A 24,502-nucleotide genomic window follows, 5' to 3' on the forward strand; every position below is an offset into this window, starting at 1 on the left:
TCACTATTTTGTGGATGGCATAATACCATATATAGAAAACCCTAAAGACTCCACCAAAAAAAAAACTACTAGAACTGATAAATGAATTTAGTAAGGTCACAGGATATAAAATCAATATACAGAAGTCTGTTGCATTTCTTTATTATTATTATTTTTATTTTAAGTAGGCTCCACACTGGGCTTGAAATCACAACCCTGAGATCAAGACCTGAGGTAGGATTAAGAGTCAGACACTTAACTGATTCAGCCACGCATGTACCCCTGGTTGCATTTCTATACAGTAATAATGAAGCAACAGAAAAAGAAATTAAGAAAGCAATCCCATTTACAATTGCACCAAATATAATAAAATACCTAGGAATAAACTTAACCAAGGAGGTGAAAACCTGTACTTTGAAAACTATACAACAATGATGAAATTGAAGATAACACAAACAAATGGAAAGATATTCTATGCTCAATAACAAATATTGTTAAAATGTCTACACTAAGCAATCTACAGATTTAATGCTATCCTTACCAAAATACCAACAGCCTTCTTCACAGAACTAGAACAAATATTCCTAAAATTTGTATGGAACCACAAAAGACCTTGAAAGAAAAACAAAGCTAGAAGTATCACAATTTCCCAGATTTCAAGCTATACTGCAAAGCCGAAGTAATCAAAACAGTATGGCATTGGCACAAAAAGAGACACATAGATCAACAGAACAGAATAGAGAGTCCAGAAACAAACCCACGATTATATGGCTGATTAATTTTTGACAAAGGAGGGCAAAAATATGCAATGGGAAAAAGTTTCTCCAACAAACGGTGTTGAGAAAACAGGACAGCTACATATTAAAGAGTGAATCTGGTCAGGGTGCCTGGATGGCTCAGTTGGTTAAGCGTCTGCCTTCGGCTCAGGTCATGATCCCGGGGTCCTGGGATCGAGCCTGGCACCAGGGTGTACATTCAGTGGGGAGTCTGTTTCTCTCGCTCCCCCTGCCCCTCTCCCCCTACTCGTGCCCCCCAAAATAAATAAAGAGTGAATCTGGACCACTTTCTTATATCATACACATGAATAAACTCAAAATGGATTAAAGACTTAAATGTGAGACCTGAAACTATAAAAATCCTAGAAGAGAGCACGGACAGTAATTTCTCGCACATCAGCCATAACAACTTCTTTCTAGACATGTCTCCTAAGGCAAGCAAAATAAAAGCAAAAATAAATTATTAGAACTACATCAAAATAAAAATCTTCTGCACAGTGAAGGAAATAATCAACAAAACTACAAGGCAACCTACTGAATGGAAGATGGTATTTACAACCGACATACCCAGTATGGGGTTAGTATCCAAAATACACAAGGAACTGATACAACTCAACACTCAAAAAACAAACAAACTAATTTAAAAATGGGGCAGAAGACACGAACATTCTCCAGAGTAGACATCCAGATGGCCAACAGACACAGGAAAAGATGCTCAAAATCAGTCATTATCAGGGAGATGCAAATCAAAACCACAGTGAGATACCATCTCATAACTGTCGGAATGGCTAAAGAACAAGAAACAAGTGTTGGCAAGGATGCGGAGAAAAAGGAACCCTCTTGCCCTGCTGGCAGGAATGCAAACTGGTGCAGCCACTGTGGATGGATCTAGAGAGTATAAGACTAAGTGAAGTAAGTCAGTCAGGGGAAGACAAAGACCACATGATTTCACTTATGTGTAGAATTTAAGAAATAAAACAAATAAACAAAGGGGAGAAAAGACAAACCAAAAAATCAGACTCCTTGGTATAGAGAACAGAGGGTTACTGTAGGGGAGGTGGCCAGGGGCACGGGGGACACAGGTGATGAGGATTAACAGGATGCTCATCTTGATGAGCACCAAATAATGTTACAGTTGTCGAAGCACTACGTTGTATGCCCGAAACTAATACAACGCTGTATGTTAACCATGCTGGAATTAAAATTAAGAACTTAACTAAAAATAATAAAAAACAAAAAGCTTAAGTAAAACCATATGCATATATCACTTTGATAAATAAAATGGTTGCATCCACCCCACTGGAAGTGCAGAGCAGTTCTGACCCCTCAGACTCCTCTCCCGGCCAAGCACAAGGGATGCCTCACCTTTGCTGAAGTGAAAGTGGATCTCCTCTCCTGCCCTTGGCTTCCTCAGGGACACTGGGGTCTCCGTCTCTGACAAGGGTAGGCCGTAGAACTTGTACTCTACATACACCTGCTTTACACTTTCATCACACATCACTTCAGCCTCTGGGTAGAAGGCCAGGGAGACAATTTCAATACACATCTTCTCCGAACCCTGACAAGGAAAATATTTATTTATCCTATAGGTTAGCGATGCTCCTAGTGTTCCTACTCCATCTAATGAACATGTTACTCCCTCAGAGAGCAATCATAGCCATATTCCATCTAACATATTCCTTTTTTTTTTTTTTTTTTTTAATTTGATGGGCAGCAAAGCAAAGTTTACTGAGCAGTAGCTCAGAGCTCCAGCAGAGGGAGGGGACCCTTGAGGGTTGCCCCCATCTCCCATATCCTTGAGAATCAGTTTACTGGTCAACTACTTCCCAGAGCTTCCTGCATCCACCAAGTGCTGGCCCCAGAGCAGGCTGCCGGAGCAGCCTGCCCCCTCATGGCAAGGCCAGTCCTTCCAGCCCTGTTGCAGGTGCTGCCACAACCACCATCCTCTCTTTGGACTGTGTCTGGGTCCATTTTGCATTAGAGACACCAGGGGGAGGGCACACATCTCTTGAGTTTCAAGACAGAAGCTGAGGGCAATGTGAAGTCCTCCCTTTCCCTGGTGTGGCAGCATGTCATGACACTAGTCATGACACTAGTAAGGGGTCAATCCGGGATGGCCCCAACCGGCGCAGTGCTCCCTTGTCATCTGGAGGTTCTCTCCTGTCCTCTAGGTTGCCAGGCCAACGCCCTCACTTCTCAAAGATCTACCCCCACTCCCATCTTCACCTCTCTTAGGAAGTAGGCGGAACTCCTGGGCCTTCTCCCAGGAAGCCCAGAAGGCAGTATTTCTCAACAGATCTACTTCAGAACAACCTGGGTGACTCTTGAAAGCTACTTGATGCCCTCTCAACAGCCCTCGCACAACCCTCCTAAAAACATATCATGTTTTCCAAAATGTGGGTTTTGACATTTATGGGTCAGTTAGGTGGGTTTCACTAGCATTTTTTTTTAAATGAAAGAATAAGATAGGCTAGGATAGAATGGAATGGAATAGAACAGAAAACAGGAGAGTTCATGGCAAATGATAAAGGTAAGCCCTGTTTCTCAAAGCTTTTGTTTATATATGATTATACTGGGCACATGTAGAAATGTATTTCTTACAGTGACTGACATTTAAATAACATAAGAGCCACTCTTAAATCACATTGCCTAAGGTGGTTCCTGAAAATCTGTTTAACTTTTATTTTTTAATTTTTAAAAAAGATTTTATTTCTTTATTTGAGGTAGAGCATGTGAGCACACAGCAGGGGGCGAGGGGCAGAAGGAGAGGGAGAAGCCAGCTCCTCGCTAAGCAGGGAGCCCAATGTGGGGCTCCATCCCAGGACCCCAAGATCACGACTTGAGCCAACGTTCAGATGCTTAACCAACTGAGCCACTGAGGTGTCCCTCTATTTAACTTTTAACATTCATGTATCGTTTATACACAGTAAAATACAAAACCTAAATGTACAGTTTTGACAAATATATACAAGTGTGTAATCAACTCCCTAATCAAGATACAGAACCATCACACTAGAAAGTTCCCTAATCCCACTGTTGCAATTTTTTTTTATTTTAAAAAGGATTTTATTTATTTATTTTAGAGAAAGAGTGTGTGAGTAGGGGGAAGAGCAGAGGGAGAAGGAGAGAGAGAACCTCAGGCAGACTCTGCACTTAGCACAGAGCCCAGTGTGGGCTCAGTCTCACGACCCTGAGATCATGACTTGAGCTGAAACCAAGAGTTGGATGCTTAACTGACTGAGCCACCCAGGCACCCAAGTAAGCTCAGTTTTCATATTTAGTTTCTCAAATAGCATTCTTGGGGCCACAAAGGTTTTCCAGAAAGAGATCTTATTTAAGAGCCTCTACTTCTGAATAATATTTTAAATGTAATGTCTGAGTGTAGTTCAAAAACTTGCTGACCAGCTGACTACTTTTCAGGTTCATCTGAGAGGTGGCTTGATTTAGAAATTTTGGCTGGAGTTCAGCTCTTTTGCTAAGTATATCTATATCCTGGACACATTAATTAATCTTCTTCTCCTTCATGATCTCAAAGGTGTTATGTTATACTCCTGTTCCAACATCTCATGGCTCTGATCCATCTTATAAGCATTTCTCAAGATACTAATTATGTAATGGCTGAAGAAAGATATGAAAGATAAAAAAGTTCAGAAGAAAATAGACTTAAGTATTTGCTATCTTAATTGCTTAAGGCTACTGATTTTGAGTGGTTTCTCCCCACTCCAACATACTTTAGTTGCCTAAAAATCCTCAGTACAAGTTCTAACTAACTCTTTCAAGAAAGAGTTTTCTGACCTCTACAAAAGCAGGAATAATTTCACTTTTCTGAATCCTCACAAACCTTAAGAGTTTCTATCACATAATCTAACCACTTGATTCTAGGTCACACTATACTTATATTGTTTCTAATGAAGTTCATAATCCTCAATCAGATTTCAATCTTTCATTCAGCTACTCATTCAACAAATATTTATTGAGCACCTACAAATGTGTCAGGGAGCATTCTAGTGGATCAACAGAGAGATTGTTTCCTACCTCACTTATAACCCCACAAGATGCTAATACAATGATTGTTAAATATATCTGTATATATTTAGTTATATATATATATATATATATATCTGTATCTATCTAACTATATTTGTGTGTGTATATGTATCCCCAGTTAGTTTCACAAGAGATCTGAGGCTGTAATGTTTAATAAATAATTGCAATTTCAGGTTTTATTTTAATTTTTTTAAAAAGATTTTATTTATTTGACAGAGATCACAAGTAGGCAGAGAGGCAGGTAGAGAGAGGAGGAAGCAGGTTCCCCACTGAGCAGAGAGCCTGATGCGGGGCTCGATCCCAAGACCCTGAGATCATGACCTGAGCTGAAGGCAGAGGCTTAACCCACTGAGCCACCCAGGCGCCCCTTATTTTATTTTTAAAGAAAGATTTTATTTATTTATTTGTGAGAGAGAGAGAGCACAAGGAGGGGGGCGGGGGCAGAGGGAGCAGAGGCAGAGAAAGAAGTAGACTCAGAGCAGGGAGCCCAATGCAGGGCTCGACCCTAGGACCCTGGGATCATGACCTAAGCTGAAGACAGATGCTTCACCAACTAAACCACCCAGGTGCCCCAGCAATTTCAGGTTTTAAAGATTAGGTCAAAAACTTCCGAAACTGAATGATCTTTCTGAGCTTTTCCACAAGTAATCCTTTCCTCTTTTCCAGCCTCCACCTCTCAAGGTAAACCTGCTCTCCTTGGGTGGATTGAGGAAATGGGCATCACTCTGGCTGGAGATGAATCATAGCACACAATGAAGGAGGCAGGCAAGGGATCCAAATAAAGGAGAAGTATTGAAGCAAGTGCTCATTTATACCAAATCAAGATAGTGATCCTTTCATCAGAGACTATATCAAGAGACTTCTATTCATTCACAATGTAAATTTAACTAAATAAATTTAATTTCCCATCAGGTTCATTAAAATTGCATCATTGGGGTGCCTGGATGGCTCAGTTGGTTATGTGTTTGCCTTTAGCTCAGGTCATGGTCCCTGGGTCCTGGGATGGAGTCCCACCTCGGGCTCCTTGCTCAGCAGGGAGCCTGCTTCTCCCTCTGCCTGCCTCTCCCCCTGCTTGTGCGCTCTCTCTCTCTGACAAATAAAAAATAAAATCTTTTTAAAAAAAATAAATAAAATTGGATTATTTTCACCTACGTGGCTGTTAAGCACAACATCATTATTTACAACCTTGTCTCACACTCAGTGATTACCCCGGTGTACTTACTGCCTTAGGACACTTCAGAGATACCGGTGTCACTATTTCATCACTATCTGTAGTTTGTGCTTCACTGACTTCAGAAGCCTGTTCACAGGATTCTTTATCTACAAGAGAAAAGGCTGCAGTTATAGAACTATTTCCAAGCACCCTATCTAGCCCACTACCTACCTCTTCAATCTACTCTCTGGCCACTGGTTTTGAGTACCTAGGTTTTGGCTTCATTAACTGAGAACCAAATCCTCTTTTTCGAAGATTCACTTACTCAGAAGCTTCCCAAATAAGGAGTTCACTTTTGGAAAGAAAGAAAAGAAAAGAAAGAAGAAAAAAGAGAAGAGAGAGAGAGAGAAAGAAAGAAAGAGAAAAAGAGAGAGAGAGAGAATAGAAAGAGAGGGAGGGAGGGGAAGAGAAAAGAAGAAAGGAAAAGAGAGAAAGAAAGAAAAGGAAGGAAGGAAGGGAGAGAGAGAGAAAGAGAGAGAGGGAGAAGGAAGGAAGGGAGGAAGAAAGGAAGGAAGGAAAGAAGGGAGAGAGAAAAAGAAAGAGAGAGAGAGGGAGGAAGGAAGGAAAGGAAAGGAAGGAAGGAAGAATGGAAGAAAGAAAGAGAAAGAAGGAAGAATGGCAGGAAAGAAAATAGAAAGTTGGTCCTTTGGTAGGGACTAGAGAAAATGACCAAGTCAAAAAAACAGCAGTGTAATCAGGGTGTGGCAGATTGTATTTTCCAGACAGCCTCAAATAATACCTCCCATCCCACACACTGTCTTGTTATGTGACCCTGATATTCTTAATATTTTTTATTAAACATTTGAAATTCCTTTTTGTAGGATGACTTTCATATCTTTTGCTCATGTTTCTATAGGGTTATCTTTTTCTAATTGATTTGTAGAGGTTCTGTATATTTTTTGAATTTGAGCCTTTTGTTTGTTACATGTGTTGCAAAGATCATTTCCATTCTGTAGCTTGCCTGCTTAATCTTTTGCTAAACAGAAATTCTTACTTTTAAAATAGTCAACTTTGGGGCACCTGGGTGGCTCAGTCAGGTCATGATCCTGGGTCCTGGGATCAAGCCCCACCTCCTGCTCCCTGCTCAGCAGGGAACCTGCTTCTCCCTCTCCCTCTGCACCTCCCCCGCCCCCAACATGCATGCACATTCGCACTCTAATAAGATCTTAAAAAAAAAAAAGTCAACTATCAATATTTTCTTTATGACTAGTACATCCTGTTTTTTATTTAAGACACCTTTCCTTATTCTGAATGATGAATAATGATGCTATGAGGATTATGTACAAGTCTTTGGGTGAACACATGTTTCCAGCTCTCCTGGACAGACGCTTAAGAGAATTGCCGGATCGTAAACTGTATGTTTAACTTTTTTAAGAAAGAGCCAAATATTTTTCAAAGTAGTTGTACTGTTTTACATCCCATCAGTAATGTATGAGGTTTCAATTTTTTCCTATCTTCACTAACACATGGTGCAGTCAACCTCTGGAATATATCAATTCTAGCTGGTGTGTACTGGTATCTCACTGCTATATTATTTTGTATTTTCCTAATAACTAATGCTGCTGAACATCTTTTTGTATGATTATTAGCCATTCAAGAATATTCTTAGTGAGAGGCGCCTGGGTGGCTCAGTCATTAAGCATCTGCCTTCGGCTCAGGTCATGATCCCAGGGTCCTGGGATCAAGTCCCACGTCGGGCTTCCCTGCTCAGCGGGAAGCCTGCTTCTCCCTCTCCCACTCCCCTTGCTTGTGTTCCCTCTCTCGCTGTCTCTCTCTCTCTCTCTCTGTCAAATAAGTAAATAAAATCTTTTAAAAAAAAGAATATTCTTAGTGAATGTCGATTCAAATCTATTGACCATTTGATTTATTTTTTATTTATTTAGTTTTTAAAGTAGGCTCCACGCTTACCATGGAGTCCATACAGGGCTTAAACTCACAATCCTGAGATCAAGACCTGAGCTGAGATCACAAGCCAAAAGCTTAACTGAGCCACCCAGATGCCCGTCTACTGACCATTTTAAATTTAGTTGTCTTTTTATTGAGTTGCAAGAATTCCTTACAGAATATGGATACCATAAATGCGATTTACAAATATTTTCTCCTCATCTGTAGCTGATCTTTTAATTTTCTTAATGGTGTCCTTTGAAGAGCATGCATTTTTTATCCTGCTGAAGTCCAATTTATCAATTTTTAATTGTACGGATCATGCTTCTGATGTCATATCTCAGTAATCTTTGTTTAATAAGATCAAATAGTTTATTATCCTATGTTTTCTTTTAGATGCTATAGTTTCGGTCTAATATTTAGATTTATGATGTATTTTGGTTAATTTTTGTGTATGATGTGAAGTAGTGGTCTAAGTTGGTTTGTTTGTTTTTTTTTTTTTCCTTCTATGTGGATATCTAACTGTCTTAGTACCACTTATGGAAAGATCAGATGTTAAATTGTCCTGGAACCTTTGTGGAAAATCAATTGACCATAAATGTAAACGTTTATTTCTTTTTTTTTTTTTTCTTAAGATTTCATTTATTTATTTGAGAGAGAGCATGAGTGGAGAAAGGTCAGCGGGAGAAGCAGACTCCCCGCTGAGCAGGAAGCCTGATGTGGGACCCAATCCTGGGACTCTAGGATCATGACCTGAGTCGAAGGCAGTCACTTAACCAACTGAGCCACCCAGGCGCCCTAAACGTTTATTTCTTGATTCACAATTCTGTTCCACTGGTCTGTAAGTCTATCTTTATGCTAATACCATACTGTCTGAATTACTGTATATTTATAGTAAGTTTGAAATCGGGTAGTATAAAAATTTCAACTTTCTTCCTTTACAAAGTTGTTTTGGTTATTCTAAATTCTTTGCATTTCTATATAAATTGGGTAAGAACTGCAATCTTAACAATTATGAGTGGTCCAATCCATAAACATGGTACATTTCTCACATTTATTTTAAACTTCTTTAATTTCTCTCAAGAACTTCTGTAGTTTTCTGTATATATATAGGTCCTGTATATATATAGGTCCTGCATTTCTTTTGTTAAATTTATTCCTAAATATTTTATTCTTTTGGAATGGTACTTTTTTAAAATTTCATTTTAAGGTGTGCATTGATACCATATAGAAATATAATTGATTTTAGTATCTTGATTTATATCCTGTAATGCTGTTCACTTGCTTTTAGCTTTTAAAAATTTTTGTGGATTTCTTATTATTTTTTAAATACAAAATTATGACAATTGCAAATAAAGGCAGCACTACTTCTTTCTTTCCTATTGGTATGACTTTACTTTGTTTTTCTTGCCTTATTACAATGATTGAAATCTCTACTACAATGTTCAGACATGGTAGTGAAAGCAGACATACTTTCTTTGTTCTCAACGTTAAGGGAAAAAAGCATTCAGTCTTTTATCACACGATAAGATGTTAGCTACAGGTTTTACTATTCTTTATTAGTTTGAAGCAATTCTCTTCTACCTAGTTTGGTGAGAGTTCTTATCAAGAACAGGAGTTGGGGGTCACCTGGGTGGCTCAGTCAGTTGAGCGACCATCTCTTGGTTCCAGCTCTGGTCATGATTTCAGGGTCGTGGGACTGATCCTGCATTGGACTCTGCCCTCAATGTAGAAGTCTGCTTGAGATTCTCTCTCTTCTTCTCCTTCTGCCCTTCCCCCTGCTCACATTCTTTCTCTCTCTAAATAAGAAAATAAGGGGTGCCTAGGTGGCTCGGTTGTTAAGTGTCTGCCTTTGGCTCAGGTCATGATCCCAGGGTCCTGGGATTGAGCCCCGCACTGGGCTCCCTGCTCGGCGGAAGCCTGCTTCTCCCTCTCCTGCTCCCCCAGCTTGTGTTCCCTCTCTCACTGTCTCTTTCTGTCAAATAAATAAATAAAAAATTTTAAAAATCTTCAACAACAAATAAGAATGGGAGTTGGATTTTGTGATAGGCTTTTTTCTCTATTGAGATCATAAAGATTTTATTCTATTAATACAGTGTATTAAATCAATTTTCTGTTGTTAAACTAAATTTGCATTCCAGGAATAAATCTCAGTTGATCACGGTGAGCAAACCTTTTAATATTTTTATATTTTGTTGGATTGGTTTGCTAATATTTCATTTAGGATACTGCATCTATGTTCATATTGAATAGTGGTCTATAGTTGTCTTTTCTTTTTATATTTTAGGCTTGCTTTGGTATTAAGACAATACCACTTTATAACCAAATCGGTTAGAAAGTTTCCCTTGCTCTACTATTCTCAGAAAGAGACTATGAAGGATCAGCACTTTTTCTTCCTTAAATATTGATAGACTTCATCAGTGAAGTCATCTGGAACTGAACTTTTTTATTTGGGAAGATTTAAAATGACTAATTCTTGTCTGTACTTTTCATATGTCAACACTGATCTTCTATTTCTTCTTGAGTCAGTTCTAGTAATTTGTATCTTTCTAGGAATTTGTCTTTTCTATTTAAGTTGCATAAAGTTGTTCATAATATCATTTTATAATCCATTTATTGTAGAGTCTATAGTGGCTTCACATTGATTCTGGATTTTGCTAATTTGTGTCTTTGCTCTTTTTTTTTCTTGATCAGCAATATCAATTAATTGCTTCTCAGCTCAAAATAAAAACTACATTGCCTGCTCTGCAATGATAGAGTTGGACCCTATAAATTTTTCTTCTTTGCCAGCTGGCACCATGTTATGTTTTGTCAGTAGACAGCACAAAAGAATCACTGGAGGAGGAAAATGTTTCTCTTCCTGGTTCTGGTACACAGGCAGACTCCTGCAGAAGAAGACTTTGCTCCTACAACAGGCTTCTGTAACTTAGTGCCTTCTCCAGCAGCTCACAGTTTCCTGCAGAACACATTCCTAGTAGCACATGGTTTCTGCAACAACCAGTTCTAGCAGTTTCCAGGGACCTGCAGTACATGGCACCTCCCTGTGGGCAGTTCTCCTGGTATACCCTTCCCTCCCCGATGATCCTCCAGCCAAAGTAGCTTTGCAGTGAAATGCCACTGGCATGGAACCTCTTTGAGAATGGTTTACTTGCAGTGTTCCAGAGGTCAACTTCACAGTTTCTTGGGAGTTCTGATGTACAGGCAGAGCACACTTCTGTGCCATTCAATAAAATATGACTTCACTCCCTCCAGAGAAGTCTGGATTTCAGCTCTGAAAGGAGTTGTCTCCCAGACCTATCTCTTCTTTAGGTATTCTGTCTCAGCTCTGGGGATTAATGGATGCTCTTTAAATCTGCTCTTCTTGTATTTTTTAGAGTTCTTTTTACTTCTTATTATCAATCGTCACCCGTGCTCGCTTCGGCAGCACATATACTATCAATCGTCACACACCTCTACCCAGTTCAATCTCCTGTTATAGTTAATAACTCTTTAAGCTTCTATTCAAATTACTAAGCAATTTATTGTTGGATCTTAATTAGTATAGTTATTCTAGATAAAAGCTTATGAAATTTTTGTTGTTTTCCTTTCTTTTTAAGGCTTATCAAATTTGTTGATCTTTTCAAACTAAGTTGGCTTCATTGATTTTCTCTATTCCTTTTCTGTTTCATTGATTTCTCCTCTTATCTTTATTATTTCTTTCTTTGGGTTTGATTTTTCTTGCAGAGGTTGTCACTGCAGAATATCACCTCATAGTAAACTGTGGCAAGAAGCTCTCTTCAGTTTTGGTCATCAACTGGAGGCTGGCATACCTGTTCTTTTATTATTATTATTATCATTAACATATAATGTATAATTTGTTTCAGGGGTGCAAGTCTGTGAATCATCAGTCTTACACAATACACAGCACTCACCACAACACATACCCTCTACAGTGTCCATCTCCCAGCAATCCCATCCCTCCCACCCACCTCCACTCAAACAACGCCCAGCTTGTTTACTGAGATTAAGAGTCTCTTATGGTTTGTCTCCCTCTCTGGTTTCTTCTTTTTTCATATTTTCCTCTCTTCCCCTATGATCCTCTGCCTTGTTTCTCAAATTCCACATATCAGTGAGATCATATGATAATTGTCTTTCTCTGATTGACTTATTACACTTAGCATAATACCCTCTAGTTCTATCCATGTCATTGCAAATGGTTAGATTTCATTTTTGATGGCTGCATAATATTCATATATATATATATATATATATATATATATATATATATATGGCTCTTTCCATATTTTAAGCCCCACAAGCTGATATTTTTGCTTTATACAGTCATTCAAACTAACCCATATTCTTGGCTTTTCATTCCTTGTTGCATCTTTGTGTTTCTTCCTGGGATAACTTTCCTTCAGCCTAAAGAACCTTAAAATGTAGCTTGGAAGCAAATTCTCCCTTTTGGTTTGTTGTTAAATGTCTATTCTGTTTTCATTCTGGAAGAATATTTTTGTCATGTAAAGAATTCTTTGTTGGCAGTTAATTATTTTCTTTTGGCATACTGAAGGCATCTTGCCATTGATTTATGGCCATAGTTGCAACTATTGACAAGTCGGTTATCCATCTTACCAATGGACCCATGGCTATCTTTTTCTTTTATTTATTTCTTATTTTAAAGAAATTTTTTTAAGTAGGCTCCACACCCAGCAAGGAGGTGGAGCCTAACACAGGACTTGAACTCATGACCCTGAGATCAAGACCTGAGCTAAGATCAAGAGTTGGACAGTGGAATGCCTGGGGGGCTCAGTTGGTTAAGTGGTTACCTTCAGCTCAGGTCATGATCCCAGTGTCCTGGGATTGAGTCCCACATTAGACTCCATGCTTGGCAGAGAGCCTGCTTCTCCTTTTGCCTGCTGCTCCTCCTGCTTGTACTCTCATGTGCTCTCTCTCTAGCAAATAAATGAATAAAATCTTTTAAAAAGGGAGATAGAGTTCAACACTTAACTGACTGAGCCACCCAAGTGCCCCTGTTGTTTTCTTTTAGATGGATGCTTTTAACATTTTATATTTGATTTTACTTCCTGCATTTTGGCTCTGATATGTTTAGATCTGAATTTTTTAAATTTAAATTTCAGTATTTTTAACTAATCCCTGCACCCAACATGGGGCTTGAACCCATAACTCAGATCAAGAATGACATGCGCCACCAATTGAGCCAGCCAGGCAACCCATATCTGTATTTTTTTTAACTTATCTTACTTTCATGGAATTTCATTTCACTGAACCTTAATATCTTCTATTAGTTCTAGAAAAATCTAAGTCATTATCACTTTAAATATTGCCTCTGCCCCCTTCTTTCTCTTCTACATTTAATTAAATATAGTTTAGACCTCTTCATTTTACTCTTTATGTCTGTCTTCTCCTCTTTTGTATTTTCCACCTTGTTGTCTCTCCTTGCTTTATTCAGAATATTTTTAGCAATTCTCACTTCAATTGTATCTAATCTGTTTCTGACACATCTATTCCTCTGACAAATTTCTGTATTGAACAGTTCTATAATTTCTTTTTTTAAAAGAATTTATTTATTTATTTGACAGAGAGCGTGAATGTGAGCCAGGGGGAGAGGCAGACGGAGAGGGAGAAGTGGACTCCCCACTCAGCAGGGAGCCCAACGTGGGGCCTGATCCAGGAACCCTGTGATCATGACCTGAGCTAAAGGCAGCTGCCTAACCTACTGAGCCACTCAGGCTCCCCAGTTCTATAATTTCTACTGATTCACTTACAATTTTGCAATGTATTTTTGTAAAGTCTTTGTGATTCGGGCAAAAAGACCATAAATGAATGCCAAAATTATCAAGTGAAATTTGATGAGGAATAAGATATTTATATAGTCTCAAAATATCTTCTCATAGATTACTAAATAATTACAGAGGTAAAAATGATAACTTTTGAAAAAATCTGGCAGATGCTTTCTTCACCAAGTGACGAAAGTTAACATCACCAATAATGGGACAAACTGACACCACGCACCTCCTAATGTGATAGAATGAGGAGGACACAATATCACTTTTGTGGTATTCCTGTAAAAAAAATTCATAACCTGAATCTAATTACAAAGAAACATCAGAGAAATCCAAATTGAGGAACATTCTACAGAACAGCTCACCTATACTCTTCAAAAATGTCATTTGTCCATTGGGGAGGGTATGTGCTATGATGAGTGCTGTGAAATGTGTAAACCTGGCGATTCACAGACCTGTACCCCTGGGGATAAAAATACATTATATGTTTATTAAAATAAAAAAATTTAAAAAAAATGTCATTTGTCAGGAAAGATGAAGATGAGGAACTGTTCTAGATTAAAGGAAACTGAAGAGACATAACCAAATGCAATGTATGATCCTGGGTTAGATAAGGGGGAAAAAGACTGCTAATAATGGACATCATTGGTACAACCAGCAAATTCTGAGAATGGACTGGACATCAGGTACTATGTATCTATGATAAGTTTGCAAACTTGATGACATGAATGTGGTCATATAATTTCCTTTTCCTCGCTGAAATATAGCAGTAATGGGAGGTGAGATGTACAACTTATTCTCCAATGCTTAAAAGATAAAGTGGAAAGTGGGAAAAATGCTAGAAGTTGGTGAATTTGTGTGAATTTGTATGTATATGAATTTTTCTGTCCTAGTCATGCAGCTCTTATGTTAAGTTTGAAATTCTTTAAAGACAAAGTTTTTTAAAAACTTACAATCTCAATTTTTTTCATAGCTCCAGTTCTTTGTTGACATTTTAAAGTTCAGCTTTTATCTCCATGAAGCTAGCAAGCACTGTCTGATAATTCTGGTATCTGGAGTCCTGGTGGGCACTGGGTCAGCCCTTGTCTCTCTAGCCCTGCAAGTGCCCAGAGCACAGTGCTACCTCTCAGAACATAAGAGACTCAGCATGGTGCTGACTTCTGAGTCCTAGACCAAAGTGGGCAATTTTGCCCAGGGTAGACATCTTCCTATGCTGTGCAGACACCAGATTCAGACTACATCCTGTTTTTCCACCCCCAAAGTCCACCAAAAGCATGGTTCTGTCTCTCCACTACTTCTTTGAGACTGGATATGTCTCAGGGCTGAAGCAGTACCAGCTCACTTCTCTGAGCTTCAGTCATCTCCCTGATTGAGCTAGGTAATTCTTCCCTCTCTTATGGACCATTTAATGCTTTTAAGAAATGTTAAGATCTTTAAAAAATATATTAACTTCACCTTTTTGGTTGTCATCAATGCAGGAGTTGGTCTGAATTATGTAGTTTGCCCATACTATAACCTGAAACCATGTCTACCTTTCACTGTAACACAAAAAAGCTTTGCCTTAATTAAAAAAATTTGGATCAACATCACAAATAAGCCAACCACACTCTTTTTCCTATTTCTTTGTAACTATAATGCACAAGAAATACTTGCTAGTTAACTAAACTGGCAAGCTAACTAAGTTGAAATACACAGAAAGCTACTTTGAGAACTCCAGACTTGGTTGGCCTAACCCACACACTTGTAACATAAAACTAAGCCTAGGATCTTCAGTACTCATTTTCCATGAAAAGTTTATCAATGCAAGATGAAAATAATTAATAACTGGCTTGAGAAAATAATCTAGTGATTAAACAGGAAATTAGATTTTAAAAAGACAATACCATTTATAGGATTTAGGGCTTCTTTCTGCAGCACTGCTGAGTGGGATGATGTCATTTCCTCTTCCTTTTGCTGATTTTTTAAACCATCATCTCTGGAGCTCTTAAGCCCTGAGAACTTCCATTCAGTGTAGTTCACCTGCTTCAGAATAAAGACAACAAATATAATTACAGTTAGCCCTTGAACAACATAGAGAGGTTAAGGGCACCAAAAATCTGTATATAACTTCTGGCCCCCATTCTAAACTGAACTACATAACCGACTGTTGACCAGAAACCTTACCAATAACATAAATAGTTGATTAATGCATTCTGTATGTTATATGTATTACATACTATATTCTTACAACAAAGGAAGATAGAGAAAAATGTTACTAAGAAAATCATAAGGATTATCAGGAATAGCCAAACTATGGAAAGAGCCCAAAGGCCCACTGACTGATGAATGGATAAAGAAGATGTGGTTTATATATACAATGGAGTATCACTCAGCCTTAAAAGTACTAAATCTTGCCATTTGCCACAATGTAGATGGAGCTGGAGTGTATTATATTAAGTGAAGTAAGTCAGTTAGAGAAAGACAAATACCATATGACTTCACTCATATGTGGAATTTAAGAAACAAAAAGATGAACGTATGGGAAGGGAAAGAAAGAGAGGGAAGGACACCACAAGAGACTCTTAACAATAGAGAACACACAAAAGAGAAACAATAAGGATTGATGGAGAGAGGAAGATGGGTGATGGGTATTAAGAAGTCCACTTGTGGCAAAGAGTACTGGGTGTTACATGTAAGTGATAAATCACTAAATTCTATTCCTGAAACCAAAATTACATGTATGTTAACTAGCTAGAATTGAAATAAAAATTTGGAAAAAAAAAAAAGAGTAGAGAGAGCTCCAGAGGTGTCCAGAGGAATTTTAGTGTTTGCTGCGGCAACCTTATCAGCCCACCAAGATGGCAATGCAAGCAGCCAAGAGGGGGAACATTCGACTTCCACCTGAAGTAAACTGGGTTTTATATATAAGAAATTCACCATACAAAATCACAGCTGAAGAAATATATGACATATTTGGGAAATATGGTCCTATTCATCAAACCCAAGTGGGAAACACACCCAAAACTAGAGGAACAGCTTATGTGGTCTATGGAAGTATGTTTGATGCCAAGAATGCATGTGATAACCTTTCAGGATTCAATGTTTATAACAGATACCTGGTGGTTTTGTACTATAATGCCAACAGGGCATTTCAGAAGATGGACACAAAAAAGAAGGAAGAGCAGCCGAAGATTCTCAAGGAGAAATATGGCATCAACACAGATCAACCAAAATAAACATTTTCTGCATTTTCATTTTAGACTAAATGACCATTAGCACCCTTTTCCTATTTTTAATTAAAGCTGAATGTTGTGGGACGCCTGGGTGGCTCAGTGGGTTAAGCCTCTGCCTTCGGCTCAGGTCATGGTCTCAGGGTCCTGGGATCGAGCCCCACATTGGGCTCTCTGCTCAGTGGGGAGCCTGCTTCCCCCTCTCTCTGCCTGCCTCTCTGTCTACTTGTGATATCTCTCTCTCTCTTTCTCTCTGTCAAATGAATAAATTAAAAAAAAATCTTAAAGCTGAATGTTGTAATTTCTTGAGATTCAAAAGGACCTGCTTGAAACTTTGATATGTGTTAGAATATGTTGTGGGAATAAACTTGTAACTTATAAAAAAATTTAGGAAAAAAGTCATAAGGAAGTGAAAATACATTCATAATACTGTATTTATTGAAAAAACCCCCTCATGTATAAGTGGATCTACGTACTCAAATCCATGTTGTTCAAGGGTCAACTGTATATATATATTGTATAATTATCATTTCATAAAATAATTATATATAAATGTAATTATGCAACCAATACAATATACATTATAATATATAATCATTTTATTTAATCATAAAATATATATTTACAATCTCATATACTTTTAGGTGTTACATAGTTAACTTTACTCCAGTTTCCTACGAAGAAAAGATAGTATCAAGCATATAGTAGTTGTTCAGTAACTACTTGTTCTTTAACTTACTTTGACTATAGTTGAGGAAGACTGGTAAAATTCTCAGTATAAATTGCAGAGTCCATAAGCTGTTAAACTAAATTACACTGAAATGAATAGTTCAGAATTTAATTAAGCTATTTGTGTTTGAGGAAACATATGCTGGCCACAAAAAAACCATGATTACCGCTTATTTTGGGTGTCTGCTTCTACCTGAGAATAATATATCTGGGGACCCTAAAACCCATATTTTAATTCTGTAGAGTTTCTAAGGCCTTACTTGTAGTGTATTTCCGGTTAAGATGTTACGACTAAGATATTCCATTCTGTTCCTCCCTTGGATGCCTGTTCTTTTGCCATGTTTTCTTCTCGAGTAGCTTGCAACCTGGTGTTCCCTTTCCTTTCTTTCTCCTACCTGTGGAGGTTTTCGCTTAGCTTGATATGGGCCAGCTTCAATGGGAATTTCAGCAAATGCCATCTGGTCCTAAATAGAAGGATCAGAGACAGCCTTACAAGATGAGAGTTTAACAGCCTAGCATGAGACTTCATGTCTCTCCTGCCACAGAGCTGAGAGATGCCATCTCTCTCTCCTCCCAACAATAAAACCCAGGGTTTTGCTTCCTCGGTAGGCTCATGGCACTATGAAGGATGCAGAATAAGTTTGCCAAACATGTGACATTACACAGAAGGCATTTCTTTACTACAATTTTAATACTGCTTTCCTCAAAAATGCTCCACAGGACTGGTGGAGATCTGCTACCTGGGGAGAAAATGAAGACTTTTCCTCTTCAGATGAGATCTCTACACTGTTCTTGGAGTCCTTCTCCTCAGGCTGAGCTTCTGGTTTCAGGAAGCTCTCTGGCGGTAGGTAGAAAGACTTCCAATCCAGTTGTGCCTCAACAAATCCATTGGGGTTCCCCGCAGGGTCAGTGAGGTTAAAATCACCTGAGAGACACACAGATATTATTAAGATCTGATCACATGAAGCAGGCAAGGATTTACCAGCACATTATCTATTCCCCAATTTTGAATTTTACCATATTTTGTTTGTCATTAATATCTATTACATAAGCATGATGATAATACACTCAGAAGTAACATAAAATAGCAGTGAATATTAATATTCACTTAGAATATTTGTAGGGGAAGATGGGTAGCTCCAGGTTTCAGGAAGGGATAGTCAAAAGACACATGGAAATGTATACCTTGCTTGTCACCAGTCACCCAGACAATAAACATGTCTGCATTATTATTACTGTTACCTAATGCTTGCTAAGTCTTAGGTAGACCAAAGAAACCATTGTCTACACTTAAGTAGTCCCTATTTCTAAAATAACAAAAGCCAAGAAAATTTCAGCAAAACAGCATTTTCTAAATGCTAGGCTTCTGATTTGTAATACTGATCAGTTTAACAGATGGTCCATACTGCCTCATCTTTTTGGTAAAGAATGAGTTGAGAGCAAAGGTGTTGGGTTTTTTTGTTTTGTTTTGTTTTTTAGTTCTTATGGTATTGGAAGGAGGCAGGCCTCCTCACACACTTTCTGTAACAACCAGAAGCTTGTTAAACATAGTTGGTACTGGCTATACCCATCCATACTTGGTAATGAGAGCACCGATACCCCTGCCTCACCCTCCCAATACTGGAACCAGAGAGTCGACCCTTCCTAAGTTCATGTCAGTTCCATATTGGTGGAAAAAAGGTTCAAGAAATTTTTCATGATGTGGCATGAAAGTCTAACTTGTGCTTAAAAGAAGCAAGAAAATTACGGGAGAGTATTAAGGACATAGCTTATAGTCTCTATCTCATCATGGGCTAAGAAATAACAGGCCTTAAGTAAACACAAATACTAGGAACCACTCGAGTCAGAAAAGGTTTTTTCAGAGATGGAATGTATGGACTTTAGGGTGGTGGCTCTACCCACTTAAGAATCTTGCTTTTGCTGCTAAAACAAACAAACAAATGAACAAAAAAACAGAAGCAGCCAATGTTTCCATAGGATTAGTGAGGCACCAGTTCTTCTGCTCTGTTGCTCTTGACCATATTCTAAAGTCCTCTCTCAGCAGGTTTTTTAAGAGACTGTTGCAAGCAAGTAATGAAAGAAAAGTAAGATAGGAAGACAACACTGGGCAGAGAAAAGAGAGATGTAATAACCTTGAACTCCCACCTTTAATGGATTTGTTTTGTGCAAGGGGAAGCAAGGGCACTTGGACCCGGCCAAGGTACGAGCCAGGCTCTGAGTCTTCATCATCAAAAACGTACACAGACAGGGCCTCCCGCCTCAGATACTTATCCAGGTCAGAGGTCACAAGCACTGGGAATCGAGCTTGGTCTCTGAAGTAGGGATTGTTACTAGCTGGAATGATGGCAGTGTCATGGTCAGAAAAAGTGAAGAAGCGGTACATGACGTATGGACTAGGCTGGGTTCCCAGCCGCCGACTCCGGAGGCCGTAGCATCTGATGATTTCCACCCGCAGCTCATTCTGATGCTTCCAAGTCTCCAATCTGGACTGGAAAGATGTTGGTCTTGGATGAAGGAAAAGGGCAAGCTGAGAGAGTTGTAGCTGAACCCCAGCACCCTGGATGAGGAAGAGCCTATACCTAAGTAACTGTTGAATTCTGACTGGGTCAGGGAGAAACCTAATGACTTTCACCTGCCTGCAAACTGGCTCGGGCAGATAGTTATTTGAGAGAGGTGCTGGCCCTCAAGCCTTATCTTAGAGAATGCAGTAGGGAAGCTATTTTGTTCACAGCAGGGGGAGGCAGCTAGCTCCAAGGGTATGATTTCATTTCAAACCCAAGCCTGACCAAGGAAAGAATCTGGACTGGTTGTGACACGACAGTTTTTCTCCTTCATTCACATTCAGCAAATACTTATTAAGAGTGGAAGACTGAGATATTCTCATGAACTGCTTGGCTGTGGCTCCTCTGAGATGCTTGAGCACCTTCTTCTCACCTTATCTTCCCGGGCCTCCCAGACTCCAAACACACTGGCTGACAGGTAGGCCTGAGCTTTCTTCCGCTTATTGCCTGCTTGTAGGCTGGATCCTATGGGGAAGCGCAGCCTCATCCAGTATTCTAACACCCCAAAGTCTTCTCCACTGGCTCCTGGATAGCAGAAGGTATGAAAGGCACGGAGGATACGGATGGTGTGGCAAGGATTAAGAATAAAGGCAGAGGAAGAAAATGCGAAACCACCAGAAGAGCAGCTATAGACTCTGGGAAATTCCACATTACTTCTGGGAGCTGTGGGAAGCTGACAGCACTTACCAGTAAGTATGGTAGAGCCATGGACCTTCTCCACAGTCTCCAGTACCCTCTCAAAGCAAATCCATGCAGCTGCAAGAGCGTGGTGCTCACTGGCTATGGCCTGGTATAAATCAAGCCGGGCTGAAGCCCCATGAAGGTAGTTCAAAAAAAGGGAATCTGTTTCCACCACATACTGGGAGGTGAAGTCATAGAGGGGCTGTGGCCCCACAGCTAGTGGGGTACAGTGTGTTTCAAAATCATAGAAGGAATAGGTGCAGAAAGTGGTAGGTTGAGTGTCTCCAGCCTGAGCCAGGGCAGCAGATGTCAGGAAGGCCTGGTGGATGTGTAGTTCAAAAAGGTTTTCACTCTGATGCAGCAGAGAAATGTCCACTTTCTCCTCATCTCCATGACTTGGCAGTGTTTCCAGACATAAGGACAACTGTCGGGTGCCATAAGCCACATCTCTGAGCTGTTCTAGAGGGAAAAGAAAACTGCCCATCCATTAAAGCATAGAGAGCTCTTCCTTAGGGTAAAATAAGTTGGACAGAAGGAGAATAAAAATCATGATGAAAGTCCACATTGTTGATGATTTTGAGACACCATGTAATTCAAAAGGAAAAGCAAAAGAACGGCAACCAGGAGCTTTGAATTCTGACGGCCAACTAACTCATGCCCTGCTTTAGAGATAAGGTACAAAATGAATGATTGGAAAGTAAATGCTAAGTTCAGGAAAACACTGGAGGCACACTTTCATCTACAGATGTCATTGTTTTATCTAATAGCAAGGTTCTACAAATTGTTAATTCCAACAGAGAAGCACTAGAAACACAAAATAGGAGTATTTCCAAAAATCTGGGATGTGGGTGATTGAGAGAATACCAAGTTATAATCATAGTGCCTCCTACATGACATTGGGCTCTACCAAGAAATGATTTCCCTGCTAGCCAGATCAGTCATAAGAATCTTCATTCTGGGGGTGCCTGGGTGGCTCAGTGGGTTAAAGCCTCTGCCTTTGGCTCAGGTCATGATCCTGGGGTCTTGGGATGGAGCCCCGCATTGGGCTCTCTGCTCAGTAGGGAACCTGCCTCCCACTCTCTCTCTGCCTGCCTCTCTGCCTCCTTGTGATCTCTGTCTGTCAAATAAACAAATAAAAATCTTAAAAAAAAAAAAAAAAGAATCTTCATTCTGTTAAGAATTTGGTTCCAACATAAGATGGCCAAAAAAGGAAAAGAAAAAAATCCACTTAAGTCAAAGAGTAATGGAATAAAAAGTTGGAGAGGAAACTTCCTGGAAATAGGTTGAAAATATTGGCAAAGGGATGAAAAGATATGTAAGACAGTCTACCAGATCTGTGCATTACCTCCCATGTCCACCAGTCAGAAACTCTGATATATATACTCTGCTTCAAATTGGGGAGTATCTGAATCATCACAATGTGTCAATGATGAAATTCCTATATTAAGAGTTAATGTAGTAGAATAAAAATACTTTGAATACATCAGAATGTTTTCCTGCCCAAAATAAATGGAACATAAAGATTAGATTAATGGTTTCTTAACTGATGAGATTAACATAACTAAACTAGACTTAAAGTTTTGCATTACATGACCCAGGGCTAATAATTTTAGCATATAAAGAAATTCTACAAATGAATAAAATGCTATCAAGAAACAGGTAAAGGACAGAAACAGGCAATCCTCAAAAGACACAATACAAATAACTGGTAAACATATGAAAAACTCTTTGATCTTAACAGGAATGAAAGAACTATAAGTTAAAGCAAATGAGTCTTCAGATGTAGATAAAAGAGTATTTATCCTGCACTATCCCAGGAGAAAGACCCTGAATGTGAAAGACATGAGAATTTCAACCCAAGGGAGGATTTCCTTTGTTACATGGCAGTGACTTTTTAACAGACTCGCCCTGGCATGGATAAATCATGACCCAGCATGACCCATCTCCCTTTACGCTAGTTCCACGCTCATTAAGCGAGCTGCTTCCTGATTCTGCTTTCCGGAGAGAGGGCTGCCCTGAACAGTGGTTCTAGATATTCTCATGGCAACAATGAAATAGCCACTATCATAAAATAATAAATGAACATTCTGATTTAAATACCGATCTTTGGTGAATTTGGTTAGTGTGAGTCAGGTCTCTGAAAATTGAGTCTAATAACAAAGCCAATATTCTTGACAGTTGAGACTGAGACCAGCTCCTGGTCAGCAGCAACTCCACTAAACGGAGGAAGTACCGCACTTTGAAATTTGCATAAGTGTCCGGCCAGCTGCCCTGTCACATCAATATCCTCAAACTGCAATAAAGAATTCAGAGACTTTTAGAGACAAGCCACAGAAAAGGATGATGAAAGATAAATGATAAAGCTCTATATTGGCCTGGGTTGAGGAAAAAATCTTGAGAGAGGGAGTGTGTTACGCCACCCTGGGAGCCGACAGTGATATGCTCTCCATTCTCAAAACAGATTCAGCAATTGCTGGGCCCTAGTGAAACTCTCCAGAGGAATCAGAGGAAGACACTGACACGAAAAAGGAAAAGAAGCCGTTAACCACATATAAAAACACCAAAGACGGCAGGACAAAGAACAGGAGGGACGTGTCTCATGCTGAGATGCAAAGGGCCGCCTTCCAGGCAGGTGCACAGAGGCAGCACAGGCATTAGCTACGTGACGGGTCCAAGATGAGAACAAAGGACTAAGACTTGCCGGATAGCGGAAGGCCATGGCTTCTCAAAATACCTTCCAGCTGATTGATACGATTGTTCTTGAGGTCTAGCAGTTGATTCAACCTCTCCAGTTTTTCTTTGTGATCTTTATTTTCATTATCGGCTTTTGTCATCATCGCCTCCAGTTCCTCCTGAAACAAAATGATGTCTGAACTTTTCTATCTAAGTGGCCCAGCACCAAAGGGCCCAGATAAAAAGGTGGCACTTGTTCGGGTAAAGGAGACTTCACTATCTCATTAACAGGACAAACTGATCCACTAGAAAAAAATCCTGGGGTCACCACATACTTCTCCGGGACCATATGTGCTATTGGTGCCATATGATAATAGTTTCCTGATTCTGGGGAAACTGGAACCCAAAAGATTCATACCTGCCATTTTCATTAGCTGGCCCCTTCACTGGCTTCTACTGCCAAGGCGCCACGGGCAAGCGCGAGTCCTCATGTGCGTCGAACGACGGCACATTCTGTGTTGCACATGGCAGCATACCGCCTCGCAAGAACCCTGGAAACTCGGGCCTCACTTCATTCCCAGCATGGAAGTGGTCCCCAAGTACCCATTTATCTACCCCCTTCCTGTACCACCTTTTCTTGCACCTGATAGCACACGTTGATTTTGCGCTGCAGAATGAGCATGTCTCTGGTCTTTTCTAGTTCCAGCACGGTCTCCGCATGCGATACCTGCAACTCACTTAACATCTGGGACAGTTTCTTTTCTTCTTGGTTTTTTGGTTCACAGGGCTAGCGTGAGAAAAGCATGGGTAAAAGGGAGTAGAAATATGAGAGGCACGGGAATAACTATTCTCAAAGCAGTTGTTAGTGATAATAAAATACCAGCAGCAGGAGTAAAAGGGGGCTGTGTCCCTTCACAAGGGCTTTCTCCCCTAGTTGCTCATGTTCAGTAGCCCCAGTAAGTTACAC

General features: G+C 39.5%; 2 protein-coding genes across 2 annotated transcripts in view; one reads left to right on the forward strand and one right to left on the reverse strand.

Annotated features, from left to right (window-relative positions):
* Positions 1 to 24,217, reverse strand: part of RPGRIP1 (RPGR interacting protein 1) — a gene marked incomplete at both ends in the record, with an annotated part of 35,517 nt that extends 11,300 nt beyond the window's left edge. The window contains 7 exons of the mRNA XM_080808061.1: positions 2,121 to 2,313; positions 6,025 to 6,137; positions 15,566 to 15,704; positions 17,881 to 18,084; positions 18,361 to 18,545; positions 23,564 to 23,714; positions 24,179 to 24,217. Coding sequence (XP_080664187.1) covers positions 2,121 to 2,313; positions 6,025 to 6,137; positions 15,566 to 15,704; positions 17,881 to 18,084; positions 18,361 to 18,545; positions 23,564 to 23,714; positions 24,179 to 24,217 — 1,024 coding nt within the window. The remainder of the gene's footprint in view (positions 1 to 2,120; positions 2,314 to 6,024; positions 6,138 to 15,565; positions 15,705 to 17,880; positions 18,085 to 18,360; positions 18,546 to 23,563; positions 23,715 to 24,178) is intronic.
* Positions 16,520 to 16,897, forward strand: LOC308345661 (splicing factor 3B subunit 6-like; the record flags this gene model as incomplete). Its single annotated transcript, XM_080808062.1, has 1 exon — positions 16,520 to 16,897. One exon carries the CDS (start codon positions 16,520 to 16,522, stop codon positions 16,895 to 16,897), a length of 378 nt encoding a protein of 125 aa, XP_080664188.1.
* Positions 24,218 to 24,502: the final 285 nt, after the last annotated feature.

This window comes from Martes martes, assembly GCF_963455335.1.
Source record: "Martes martes genome assembly, chromosome: 7".
Lineage (NCBI taxonomy): Eukaryota > Metazoa > Chordata > Mammalia > Carnivora > Mustelidae > Martes > Martes martes.